This window comes from Callithrix jacchus, chromosome 9 (genome assembly GCF_049354715.1).
Source record: "Callithrix jacchus isolate 240 chromosome 9, calJac240_pri, whole genome shotgun sequence".
NCBI classification, from domain to species: Eukaryota; Metazoa; Chordata; class Mammalia; order Primates; family Cebidae; genus Callithrix; species Callithrix jacchus.
The window spans coordinates 113495527-113509790 of NC_133510.1; the positions used below are offsets into that span (position 1 = coordinate 113495527).

The window sequence follows — 14264 nt, forward strand, 5'->3', positions numbered from 1 at the left end:
CACCATGCCCAGCTATTTTTTTTGTATTTTTAGTAGAGACCGGATTTCACTGTGTTAGCCAGGATGGTCTCGATCTCCTGACCTCAGGATCTGCCCACCTCAGCCTCCCAAAGTGCTGGGATTACAGGCGTGAGCCACTGTGTCCCGTCATTTCTTTTTTAAATGGAGAAAGGATCTTGCTCTGTCACCCAGGCCGAAGTGCAGTGGCATGATCATAGCTCACTGCAGCTTCCAACTCCAGGGCTCAGGCAATCCTCCCACCTTAGCCCCCTGAGTAGCTAGAACTGGTGTGTGGCCAGCCAATTTCTTTTTGTTTTGTTTTTTTTTTGTGGAGAAAGGGTCTTGCTACATTGTCCAGGCTGCATTGTAAAGCTTTTTGAGGGCTTATTTACCTATGCCATGGTGTGTACTGCATATACCATGCTGTATGCACAAAACTGGTACCTAGATACCACTATTTCCCTGTTTTATAGATGAAGAATCTGAACACAGAAAACATGCCCAAAGTTATACTGCTAGCAAGCAGCAGAAATAAGGATTTGAACCAAAACACTGCGGCTACACAAAGTGTGCTTTTTTTTGGTCATAAATACACGGTGTTCGGTAAGTGAGGGGCAACAGACAGAGATGGCGCTGCACACAGCTGGTATAGGCTTGAAGGTGGAACGCAGAGAGACAGACACACAGACAGTCCGCCCAGCAGGGCACGCTGGGCAGCATTCTGGGGCTTGTAACATTTGGTTGGTGCAGGAGGGCTGGCCCAGGGCTGGAGGGGCCCAGGCACACTGCAGGCTCCCCAGTCCGAGGTCCTGGGTGGCATCAGTGGTGGCACCTGGGCTCAGCTCACATCATTCAGGGCCTTGCGGGCAAACTCCGGCAGCAGGAAGGCGGCGCGGTGCACGTCGGAGTTGTAGTACTTCAGCTGCATCTGCGCCACCTGGTGCTGCGTCAGCGGCTGCACCGGCTCCTGGAAGTTGGTGCTCGGGTTCTTGCTGCACAGCATGAAGCCGATCTGGCCGCTGGGATAGGTGGGGATGGTGCAGTAGGCGTAGGCCACCACGCGGAACAGTGACTGGCAGAACTGCCGCATCTCCTTGATGAGGTCCAGGTGCAGCCACTGGCACTCACCCTGGCAGCAGAGGATGCCATCTTCCTTGAGGGCTGTCTGCATGAGCTGGTAACAGGACTCTTTGGAGAGACTTTCAGCGGGGCCCATGAGGTCTGAGGAGTCAGTGATGATCACATCAAAGGCATCCTGATTCTGTTTCATGAACTCAAAACCATCACCCACATGTAGCTTCGAGCTAGAATAGCCAACAGCCATCCCTGGCAGGAACTTCTTGGAGACTTGGATGACATCCTCGTCGATCTCACACTGGACCACGGACTCCACGGAGGGGTGCTTCACCACCTCGCGTAGGACACCTCGGTCTCCGCTGTCCGCTCCCGATGCAGCACCTTTCGCGGTGGCTGCAGAGAGGCAGGTTGGCGATCATCTCCTGGTAGGAGAACTCATCCCTCTCTGTGCATTGGATGACGCCGCCCAACACCGGCACGTTGCCATAGGTCTTACTGTGGAAGACGCAGATGTCCTGGTAGCGCGAGCGCCGGTGGTGGAGCAGATGCTCCACCTGCAGCGGCAGGGCCTGGCCGGGCCACAGGCTGCAGCTCTCTCGGAACCAGCTCTCGCGAATGGTGGTGGGGCCCGAGGCGGCTGGGCCTTCGGGGCCAGACTCCTTGACAGGCGGACGCTGCAGGGCGTGGCCCCGGCTTTTTTTTTTTTTTTTTTTTTTTTTTTTTTTTTAAGACGGAGTAGAGTGCAGAGGCATCTCAGCTCTCTGCAACCTCTGCTTCCTGGGTTCAAGGGATTCTCATGCTTCAGCCTCCCAAGTAGCTGGGACTACAGTCACCTGCCACCAGGCCCGGCTAGTTTTTGTTTTTGTTTTTTTTTAAATTAGAAACAGGGGTTCACCATGTTGGCAAGGCTGGTCTGGAACTCCTGACCTCAAGTGATCTGCTTGCCTCAGTCTCCCAAAGTTCTGTATTATAGACATTGAGCCACTGCGCCTGGCCCAGTAGACCTTTTTTTTTTTTTGAGATGGAATCTTGCTGGAGTGCAGTGGCACGATCTCAGCTCACCGCAACTTCCGTCCTGGGTTCAAGCAATTCTCCTGACTCAGCCTCCCAAGTAGCTGGGATTACAAGTGCATGTCACCATGCCCAGTTAATTTTTTTTTTGTATTTTTAGTAGAAATGGGGCTTCATCATGTTGGCCAGGCTGGTTTCAAACTCCTGATCTCAAGTGATCTGCCCATCTTGACCTCCCAAAGTTCTAGAATTACACGCATAAGGCACCGCGCCCAGCCTAGACCTTATTTATTTTATTTTATTTTTTTGAGACGGAGTTTCGCTCTTGTTACCCAGGCTGGAGTGCAGTGGCGCGATCTCGGCTCACTGCAACCTCCGCCTCCTGGGTTCAGGCAATTCTCCTGCCTCAGCCTCCTGAGTAGCTGGGATTACAGGCACGCGCCACCATGCCTAGCTAATTTTTTGTATTTTTAGTAGAGATGGGGTTTCACCATGTCGACCAGGATGGTCTCGATCTCTTGACCTCGTGATCCACCCACCTTGGCCTCCCAAAGTGCTGGGATTACAGACATGAGCCCCCGTGCCCGGCCCCTTATTTTTTATTTTTAAAATTTTTATTTATTTATTTATTATGAGAGGGAGTCTTGCTGTGTTGCCTAGGCTGGAGTGCAGTGGTGTGATCTCAGCTCACTGTAACCTCCACCTGCCAGGTTCAAGTGATTTTCCTGCTTCAGCCTCCAGAGTAACTGGGATTACAGTAACATGCTGCCACACCTGGCTAATTTTTGTATTTTTAGCAGAGATGAGGTTTCACCGTGTTGGTCAGGATGGTCTTGAATTCCTGATCTCGTGATCCGCCAGCCTCGGCCTCTAAAACTGCTGGGATTCACCAGGTGTGGTGGCTCATGCCTGTAATCCTAGCACTTTGGGAGGCTGAGGCAGGTGAATCACAAGGTCAAGGGATTGAGACCATCCTGGCCAACATAGTGAAATCCCGTCTCTACTAAAAATACAAAAATTTAGCCGGGTGTGGTGGCATGTGCCTGTAGTCCCAGCTACTCAGGAGGCTGAGGCAGGAGAATTGCTTGAACCCAGGAGGCAGAGGTTGCAGTGAGCTGAGATCATGCCACTGCACTCCAGCCTGGTGCCTGGCAACAGAGTGAGACCTGTCTCAAAAAAAAACAAAAAACAAAAAAACAGCCGGGCGTGGTGGCTCATGCCTGTAATCCCAGCACTTTGGGAGGCTGAGGTGGGTGGATCACGAGGTCAATAGATCGAGACCATCCTGATCAACATGGTGAAACCCCATCTCTACTAAAAAAAAAAAAAAATACAAAAAATTAGCTGGGCATGGTGGCGCGCGCCTGTAATCCCAGTTACTCAGGAGGCTGAGGCAGGAGAATTGCTTGAACCCAGGAGGCGAAGGTTGTGGTGAGCCGAGATCACACCATTGCACTCCAGCCTGGGTAACAAGAGTGAAACTCCGTCTCAAAACAACAACAACAAAACAAACTGCTGGGATTACAGGCATGAGTCATCACGCCTGGCCTTATTTTTAAGAGCAGTTTTAGGTTCAGCAAAATTGAGCAGAAAGCACAGAGATATATCCCCTGCCCCCACACAGGCTTCCCCATTGTAGATCTAGACTTCCCCATTATAGATGTGAGCTTCTAATCATTTCACTGTATTACCTCTCCATGACTGATAGGAAAATGTTTACATAAAACAATAGAAACATGGCAGATTGAGCCCATGCAGTTATCCCTGCTATCTCCTGAAATACTCCTAAAATATTAGTAAAGGAATCAAAGATGTATAAACCCACAAAGAATGTGAGAGAAGACTGCCCATGAGATATCTCAAATCCTATTTATTTATTTATTGAGATGGAGTCTTGCTCTGTGGCCCAGGCCAGAGTGCAATGACATGATCTCGACTCACTGCAACCTTCACCTCCTGAGTTCCAGTGATTCTCCTGCCTCGGCCTCCTGGGTAGCTAGGATTACAGGTGCATGCCACCACACCTGACTAATATTTGTATTTTTAGTAGGGATGGGGTTTCACCATGTTGGCCAGGCTGGTCTGAAACTTCTGACCTCAGGTGATCAACCTGCCTCAGCCTCCCAAAGTGCTTCAATTACAGGTGTGAACCACTGCGCCTGGCCTCAAATCCTTTTTAGAAGATAGAATATAGATGGGGGTTTACTTAGGAGGAGAAACCCTAGTTTTTGCAGGAGATGCTAATAAGTATCAAGGCAGTTAGAGTTGATAAACCCCAGAAAGTCTCAGGAATTGGTTGAAGGCCCTTGTGCTGAGAGGTAGGATCGAAAACCAATTATTAATTGAATATAAATACCATCTGGGGGAACTATTAGACTCCTGATTCTCCTCCTCGTCATTACCTTACCCCAATTTCTGCAGAAGATGAGATGTTTATTCCCTGGAGAACTTGAACCGAGAAGGTCTGGGTTCGGGGATAGCAGTCAGATAAAAACATGGAGGCGAGGAGATATCCTAAAAACAGAGGGATTAAATCAAAGTGTGCAGGCTGGGCATGGTGGCTCACACCTGTAATCCCAGCACCTTGGGAGGCTGAGGCGGGTGGATCATCTGAGGTCAGGAGTTTGAGACAAGCCTGGCTAACATGACGAAACCCCACCTCTACTAAAAATACAAAATTAACTGGATGTGATGGCTCATGCCTGTAGTTCCAGCACTTTGGAGGCTGAGGTGGGTGGATCACAGGGTAAGGAGTTCGAGACCAGCCTGGCCAAGATGATGAAACCCCATCTCTACTACAAATACAAAAATTAGCTCAGGGTGGTGGCAGGCGCCTGTAATCCCAGATACTCTGGAGGCTGAGGCAGGAGAATCACTTGAACCCAGGAGGTGGAGGTTGCAGGAAGCCAAGATTGTGCCACTGCACTCCAGCCTGGGCAACAGAGTAAAAAAAAGGAAGTGTGTAGCTAAAATCACTCTTAATGTATTTCAAATAATCCTGTGGTTGGGTAGTAGTATTAGTATCATTATTCTGTATTATTAATATTGTTGTTGGTATTGTTATTCTCTCTCTTTTTTTTTTGAGATGGAGTCTTGCTCTGTCGCCTAGGCTGGAGTGCACTGGTGTGATCTCAGCTTGCTGCAACCTCTGCCTCCCCGCTTCATGTGATTTTCCTGCCTTAGCCATCTGAGTAGCTAGGATTACAGACACACACTACCACACCCAGCTAATTTTGGTATTTTTAGTAGAGATGGGGTTTTGCCATGTTGGCCAGGCTGGTCTTGAACTCCTGACCTCAAGTGATATACCCACCTCAGCCTCTCAAACTGTTGGGATTACAGGTGTGAGCCACTATGCCTGGGCAGGTATTGTTATTCTTTTATTGGTATTGTTATTTAGGACCATGCTAAATGTATATTTTAGGATAAAGCAAATAACAAATTATGTTGGGGTTGTTGAGAACCAAGCTTTATGGTGTGACAAGAGATACATACATAAGATGAACATGGTTAAGTGAAACCTCTGTAGTATTAATTTTAATTGGAAACATCAGTATGATGGATTTTATCTTGAAAGAATACGTATTTCTGACCGGGCACAGTGGCTCATGCCTGTAATCCCAGCACTTTGGGAAGCCAAGGGGGGGTGGATCACTTGAGGTCAGGAGATCGAGACCAGCCTGGCCAACATTGTGAAAACCCGTCTCTACTAAAAATGCAGAAATTAGCTGGGTGTTGTGGCATGTGCCTATAGTCCCAGCTAGTTAGGAGGCTGAGGCAGGTGAATCGCTTGAACCCAGGAGGTGGAGGTTGCAGTCATCTGAGATGATGCCACTGCACTCCAGCCTGGGTGACAGAGCAAGACTACATCTCAGAAAAAGAAAAAAAAAAAAAGCTGGGCATGGTGGCTCACACCTGCAATCCCAGCACTTTGAGAGGCCAAGGCAGGTGCATCACCTGAGGTCAGGAGTTTGAGACCAGCCTGACCAACATGGTGAAACCCTGTCTCTACTAAAAATACAAAATTAGCTGGGCGAGGTGGTATGTGCCTGTGATCCCAGCTACTCAGGGAGATGAGGCAGGAGAATCACTTGAACCGGGGAGGTGGAGGTTGCAGTGAGCCAAGATCATGCCACTGCACTCCAGCCTGGACAACAAGAGTGAAACTCTATCTCAAAAAAAAAAAAGGAAGGAAAAGAAGAAGAATTTACTATTAGACTGTAGCCAGTAAAAGGTAAGTGAAAGAGGAACTATCTGGAAAGAATGAACACATGTTTACAACACAGAAACAGTAGTGGGGGGAGGGGAGAGCAGGTCCTCAGTGGGATCAGGAAGCCAGCTCACTTTCATTTTTTGAAGCTCCTTATATACAGAAGAATAAACTATTTGTTCATTTCACATTTGACAAATACTTACAGCGCCCCAAGATTAAAATGCAATGTAGATGTGTGTTATCGGGTGATTGGATTTCTTAAAAGCCAGTAAATGAAACTGCAAGTGGAAACCACCATACACACCTATCAGAATCACTAAAAACAGAAACAAAACATAGCTGACCATCCCAAGTGCCTGTGAGCATGGGAAACTGGGAGTCTCGTACATTGTTAGTGGGAACAAAAATAGGCAGTCACTTTGGAAAAAGTTGGACAGTATCTTATACATTTAAACACATATTGACCATACAACCCAGAAATCTCACTCCTAGGTAAGTATATAAGAGAAATGAATTATTTTTAATCACCAAAAACCTAGAAAAATCCAAATTCCTTCAACTGATGAATGGATGGATAAATTGCAGAAGAGCCATTTTTGGAACATTTGTCACCAACAAAAAGAATGGACTGGGCCAGGCACAGTGTTGTAATGCCAGCACTTTGGGAGGCTGAGGCAGGAGGATCATTTGAGGCAGGAGTTTGAGACCAGCCTGGGCAACATAGTGAAACCCTATCTCTACAAAAAATAAAAACGAACTGAAAGAAATCTTTGCATTTATGGCTAAAGGCCATAATTCAACAAGCATGCCAAGACTACAAAATGGAGAAAGAAGAGTCCCTTCAACAAATGGTGCTGGGAAAGCTGGAAATCCACATGCAGAAAAATGAAGCCAGATCCTTACTTTATACCAGATACAGAAATGAATCCAAAATGGATTACAGACCTAAATGTAAGACCTCAGACTATTAAACTCCTGGAAGAAAACATAAGTGAAAAGCTTCAGGACATTAGATTTGGCAATGATTTCTTGGCTAAGAAACCAAAAGCACAGATGACAAAAGAAAAAATAGACAAATGGAACCATATCAGAGTAAAAACTTGTACAAATCAAAGGAAAAAATCAACAGAGTGAAAGGCAACCCAATGGAATAGGAGAAAATATCTGTAAATCATATATCTGATAAAAGGATAATTTCCAGAATATATATGGAATTCCTACAACTGAACAATCAATGACAATAAACAACCCAATTTAAAAATGGGCAACTGGGCTGGGCACAGTGGCTCACGACTGTAATCTCAGCACTTCGGGAGGCCGAGGTGGGCTGATCACTTGAGGTCAGGAGTTTGAGACCAGCCTGACCAATATGGAGAAATCCTGTCTTTACTAAAAATACAAAATCAGCTGAGCATGGTCGTACATGCTTGTAATCCCAGCTAGTCGGGAGGCTGAGGCAGAATAATTGCTTGAACCCAGGAACTGGAGGTTGTGGTGAGTCAAGATCACGCCATTGCACTCCAGCCTGAGCCACAAGAGTGAAACCATCTAAAAAAGAAAAAATGGGCAACTGAGTTGATAGACATTTCTACAAAGAAGATATACCAATGGCCAACAAACACACAAAGAGATTCACAACATCACTAAGCATTAGGGAAACCAACACCATGAGACATCAACTTATACCCATTAGGATGATAATTATGAAAAGAACAGAAAATAATAAGTGTTGCCAAGGATTCGGAGAAGTTGGGACACTTACACACTGTTGTTGGGAAAGTAAAATGATACAGCCATTATGGAAAACAACCAATTTTTTTACTTTTATAGAGACGGGGTCTTGCCAGTGGCCCAAGCTGGCTTATGAACTCCTGGCCTCAAGTGAATTTCCCACCTCTGTCTCTAAAAGTGCTGGGATTACAAGCATGAGCCCCCTCACCTACATGCTCTACATCTTGATTGTGGTTGTGGTTAACATAACTGTATGTGTTTGTTAAAACTCATAAAATTAGGCTGGGCACAGTGGCTCATGCCTGTAATCCCAGCACTTTGGGAGGCCTAGGCAGGTGGATCACTTGAGGTCAGGAGTTCAAGACTAACCTGACCAACATGGTGAAACCCCATCTCTACTAAAAATACCAAAAAAAAAAAAAAAAAAAAAAATTAGCTGGGCATGGTGGTGCATGCCTGTAATTCTAGCTACTTGGGAGGCTGAGGCAGGAGAATCACTTGAATCTGGGAAGCGGAAGTTGCAGTGAGCCACAATCATGCCATTGCACTCCAGTCTGGGCAACAAGAGCGAAAGTTAAAAAAAAAAATCTTATAAAATTGAGCTAGGACTATAGGCACACACCTGTAGTCCTAGCTACTCTAGAGACTTAAGTGGTAGGATCCCTTAAGCTCAGGAGTTCAAGGCTGCAGTGAGCTATGATCACACCACTTTATTCCAGCCTGGGCAACAGAGTGAGACTCTTTTAACCCAAAAGTTAAAAAAAAAGGAAAAATATTCATAGACTTGCACATCAAAAAAACCTGTACCCTGATGGTAAGAAAAACCTTACATTAAAATTATTACACAAAAAAGTATACTGCATACAAATTATCCCTCTATAAACCTAAGAAAAAAGAAATGTGGAGCAAGTATGGCAAAATGTCAATTTCTGAATAATCTTGGAGGAGTACACAGTGGCCACCTTTTCTGTGCCTTTCATCCTGTTTGGAAAATTTCAATCTGAAAAGAATAAAAACAAAAATAATTTTTTTTTTTTTTTGAAGGAAAATTTTCATTGTTTTATTTTTATTTACAGTGTAAATTTAACCCAGTTTCGTGGCAAGCTCTTTAGCTTTTGCCTTCTCTAGCTTTGCAATGCGAGCCACAGACTTGGGACCCAGGACATTGCCTCCCCAGTGACGGCGGATCTCATCGTATCTGTCATTGTAATTGGTGCGGATGGCTTCCACCAGCTTAGCCAAGGCACCTTTGTCTTCCGCGTTAACCTGTGTGAAGGCGACGGTAGTGCAGGTCTTCCTGTGGACTAGACGTCCCAGTCTTGCCTTCCCCTTGATAATGCAGTAAGGGACTCCCATTTTTCGACACAGGGCAGGCAAGAAGACAACCAGCTCAATGGGATCCACGTCGTGTGCAATCACCACCAGCTGAGCTTTCTTGTTCTCCACCAAGGTGGTGATTGTGTTGACTCCTGCTCGAAGGACAGGTGGTCTCTTAGTGGGGACGTCCCCTTTGCCAGCCGCTTTCTTCTCGGCCCGGGCCAACAGCCTCTGCTTCTTCTCTTGCTTTGTCTCTGGTCTATACTTGTGGGCCAGCTTAAGCAGTTGAGTAGCTGTTTGGCGGTCCAGGGCCTGGGTGAACTGGTTAATTGCAGGAGGCACTTTCAGCCGCTTGTAGAGGATGGCTCTCTGCCGCTGCAACCTGATATAGCGGGGCCATTTGACAAAGCGGGTGAGGTCTCTTTTGGGCTGGATGTCCTGTCCAATACCAAAATTTTTAGGCCGTTTTTCAAACAGGGGATTTACCACTTTCTTAGCCTCCTGCTTCTTCACGACAGCAGGGGCCGGAGCCACCTTCTTCCCCTTGGCCTTCTTTCCTTTCGGCATCTTGAGCAGCAGAAAGAAAGAGCCAAAAATAATTTTTTAGAAAGCCGAGATTATTCGAAATACAGCCTGGTTCAATAATAGGATGCAAAGTTAAAACTGTATAGTAAACTGGGCGTGGTGATTCATGCCTGTAATCCCAGCACTTTGGGAAGCTGAAGCAGGTGGATCACTGGCGATCAGGAGTTTGAGATGAGCCTGGCCAATGTGGTGAAACCCCCTCTCTACTAAAAATACAAAAATTAGCCAGGTGAGGTGGCGGACACCTGTAATCCCAGCTACTGGGGAGGCTGAGGCAAGAGAATCCCTTGAACCCAGAAGGTGGAGGTTGCAGTGAGCTGAGATTGGGCCACTGCACTCCAGCCTGGACAAACGAGTGAGATTTCATCTCAAAAAAAAGAAAAGAAAAGAGAAGGAAAGAAAAGAAAAAAACTCTTAAAAAAAAAAAAAAGGTATGGTAAACAAGGAATTTTTATTTCATTCCTGTCAGTGAATGTCTGTGACTGTATGTATTACTTTGTTTTAGAAAAGGTCAAATGCAAATGTGAGACCTTTCAAGAATGTGAAGTCTGCTCAAATAGCCTTTTGTCCCTTAACGTTTCAGAAAACACTTAAAGAACAAGAATAGTACTTAGTAGTTTATGAGGTATGTGGGGAGGGGGAGAATGAGAGCAGTTGGATTATTTTCTTCTGAGTGTTGATCTGGAAATCAATTACCCGACTGGTTACTTCAGTCCAAATCGTACAGCCAATCCTCCATCTTCACACATTCTTGACCCCTTTGTAGCTCTAAAGTAACCCCTTTAGGAAGCTTGATGACTCTGCCTCCTCATTTGTGAAATGTTTGGGTGAGATGAATAAAAATAGACATACTAATCACTAGAAAAAAATTGATCCTTCTTTTTCTCTCTCTCACTATGTTGCCCAGGCCAGAGTGCAGTGGTGTGATCATAGCTCACTGCAGCCTTGACCTCCTGGCCTCAAATGATCCTCCTACCTTAGTTAGCCTCCAGAGTAACTGCGACTACAGGCATGTGCCACCGTGCCCAGTTACTTTATCTTTTATCTTTTTTTTTTGGAAAGGTCTCACATATTTATTACTGAACCCAGCCAACCAAAGCCTTCTTCTTTTTTTTTTTTTTTAACATGAATAATGGAAGCACTGTGGGTTGTACCAACTAATGCCTTCTTAACAGATCCAGAGAGAAAACTCTGTTCACACTTCTCCAGATAGCAGTGACATTTTTCAGCTTGATTTGGTAAAATGATTGTGACCTTCAGACAGTATAAATATGTGTGCCATCTCATGTGTAATTTCTTATAGACCCAGCTTAGCTCTTCTCCAATGTCTCCTTTTGGAGTTGTACCTGATTTTATCACCAGCTTTCATCCGAATCCACTGGGGAATGGGATGATTTTGCTTTTGTTTCTTGGCCAGGAATCACTTAATCCTGAAAGTCTTGTGAGAAGATATGGCGAGAAATGGAGTAAAGCACTCACCAGGATGGCGGAGAAAGGAAGAGAGGGCTTTTATTTTTATTTATTTATTTTTTTGAGATGAAGTCTCACTCTTGTTGCCCAGGCTGGAGTGCAATGGCACGATCTGGGCTCACAGCAACCTCCACCTCCCGGGTTCAAGCGATTCTCCTGCCTCAGCCTCCTGAATAGCTGAGATTACAGGCATGCAACACCATGCCCAGCTAATTTTGTATTTTTAGTAGAGACAGGGTTTCTCCATGTTGGACAGGCTGGTCTCAAACTCCCAACCTCAGGTGATCCGCCTGCCTCAACCTCCTGCCCTCAGGTGATCCACCTGCCTCGACTTCTTAAAGTGCTGGGATTACATGCATGAGCCACCGCACCTGGCCTTATCATTTATTTTTTCTAGAAATGAGGTCTCACTATGTTCCCATGCTGGTCTCCAACTCCTGACCTCAGCCATCCTCCCACCTCAACCTCCCAAAGTGCTCGGATTACAGGCGTGAGTCATCATACCTGGCCAGATACTGAATTTTAAACACATTAGAAGCCATGACTTCAGCATAACAGCAACAAGAATAGTAACCAAGTCATCTCAAACCACACCAAAGAGCAAGACAGAGTGGCTGACACTACCTTGTAAAGTCAGCCTTAGTTTTCTTCCCTACTTACATCCTCCTTCTATCTTTGATTTTGTGTTTTTTCAGGCTCCTAATATGTGGCAGCTTCTCGGCACAGAATTCTTACAAGCTGAATTGTCTTGATCTTCCCAACGTCAGCACACACTATAAAGAACTGTGAATGCCAATAATCCTGGAGAAACAGATGGATATTTAAAATCACACACATTTATGCACAAACCAAATGTTAAGGTTTGGGGCACAATATGGAACTCGATCTTAGCCATTTTGTGTCCTTCCATCCTAATGAGGGAACCTGCTAAGGCCAGGGGCAAACAGAAGGGAGAAAGGGTGCTCTGGGTTGAAAGATGAAAACAGGCTAGCAGAAATTAGTCATCTGTGAAATGAAAAGTTCTAATGCTCCTAAGCTTTGCAAAATGTCTCTGGGTAGGTGCAATCCTCACTCAGAGTCAAATGTCATAAAATTACTTTGGAGTCATCTATCATGTGTTTGTTTGAGACTGGACAAAAGAGGTAAACCATATCATGAAATCATGGGATATCAGACTTGAAGAGGACCTCAGAGGTCCCATAACCATAAAGACAAAAATTATAAGACTGGATAGTAGTGGTGGTTCACATCTGTAATCCCAGCACTTTGGGAGGCTGAAGTGGGTGGATCACTTGAGGTCAGGAGTTCAAGAACAGCCTGGCCAATATGATGAAACCCCATCTCTACTAAAAATACAAAAGTTAGCCAGGCCTGGTGATGAATGCCTGTAATCCCCACTACTCGGGAGGCTGAGGTAGGAGAATTGCTTGAACCAGGGAGGCGGAGGTTGCAGTGGGCTGAGATTGTGCCACTGCACTCCAGCCTCCTGGGTGACAGAGCGAGACTGTCTCAAAAAAAAAAAAAAAAAATTATAAAGCTGAAGGATGATTTGTCAAAATTTAATCCAGCAACCTAAAATTTCAAAACAGAAAATAGTACAAAATGATTCACAGGATTAAGGAATAGGAAAGAAAGTAGAGGCCTGGAAGTAAAGAGAAGGCTTAAAAGGGAAAACAAACATTCCTGGCCTTTAGAAGTTATGAGATGGAGGTTTGGAAAATATACTTTTGGCTGTTTTTCTTTCTTTTTTTTTTTTTGAGACAGTCTTGTTCTGTTGCCAGGCTGGAGTGCAGTGGCGAGATCTTGGCTCACTGCAACCTCCGCCTCCACGGTTCAGGTGATTCTCCTGCCTCAGCCTCCCAAGTAGCTGGGACTATGGGCGCGGAACACCAGGCCTGCCCAATTTTTGTATTTTTAGTACAAAAATATTGGCCAGGATGGTCTTGATCTCTTGACTTCGTGATCTGCCCGCCTTGGCCTCCCAAAGAGCTGGGATTGCAGGCATGAGCTACTGTGTCCAGCTTATTTTTGTTTTTAAAAAGGGGAAGCATTTCATCAGTTATTAAAAGCAGTCCAGAGTTTCAGTCAGATGCTAAAGCAATCCTTTGCAGAAAAAAGGGAAATATCTGTCTTACACATTTGAGTGATTCAATTATATTTTTATACACTGTCTCTGGAATGCCACAGGAAGGTGCTAAAGATATCACTTTGATTATTCAGTTTTGCTAAATACATTTAATAAACTAGATATATACTATTTGGCATTCTATATATATACATATATCTATCCATCTATCTATAGATATCTATCTATAGATAGATAGATATATACTGTTTGGCATTCTTCTGAATTGATAAATACATTTCTTGAATAAATACTGTGCTATGTTTAAGGTTTTTTTGTTTTTGAGTGCAGTGGCACGATCATGGCTTAGTGCAGCCTCAACTGCTCTGGGCTCAGGTGGTCCTTTCACCTCAGCCTCCTGAGTAGCTGGGACTACAGGCACCTGGCTAATTTTTGTATCTTTTGTAGAGATGTGGTTTCACCGTGTTGCTCTGGCTGGTCTCAACTCCTGGCCTCAAGTGACCCTCTCGCTGTGGCCTCCCAAAGAGCTGGGATTGTAGGCATGAGCCACCACACCAGGTCTAACAATTTTTTTTTTTTTTTGAGACGGAATCTCACTCTGTTGCCCCGGCTGGAGTGCAGTAGCATGATCTTGGCTCACTGCAACCCAGGTTCAAGCAGTTCTCCTACCCCAGCCTCCCAAGTAGCTGGGATTACAGGTGTGCACCACCACGCACACCTGCCAGAAACTGACTAGCCTGATCAAAATGGTGAGACCCCCCCTCTACAAAAATA

General features: G+C 45.3%; 1 protein-coding gene and 2 pseudogenes across 1 annotated transcript; all 3 read right to left on the bottom strand.

Moving 5' to 3' along the window:
* Nucleotides 1–575: 575 nt before the first annotated feature.
* On the bottom strand, nt 576–4585 carry LOC100407341 (spermidine synthase pseudogene; annotated as a pseudogene).
* A 4462-nt stretch (nt 4586–9047) lies between these two features.
* LOC100401150 (large ribosomal subunit protein eL8) lies at nt 9048–9939 on the bottom strand. The gene has a single exon (XM_035257582.3). It carries the CDS (start codon nt 9914–9916, stop codon nt 9116–9118), a length of 801 nt encoding a protein of 266 aa, XP_035113473.3. The 5' UTR covers nt 9917–9939; the 3' UTR covers nt 9048–9115.
* A 1204-nt stretch (nt 9940–11143) lies between these two features.
* On the bottom strand, nt 11144–11946 carry LOC108593287 (large ribosomal subunit protein eL39 pseudogene; annotated as a pseudogene).
* Between the last annotated feature and the right edge of the window lie 2318 nt (nt 11947–14264).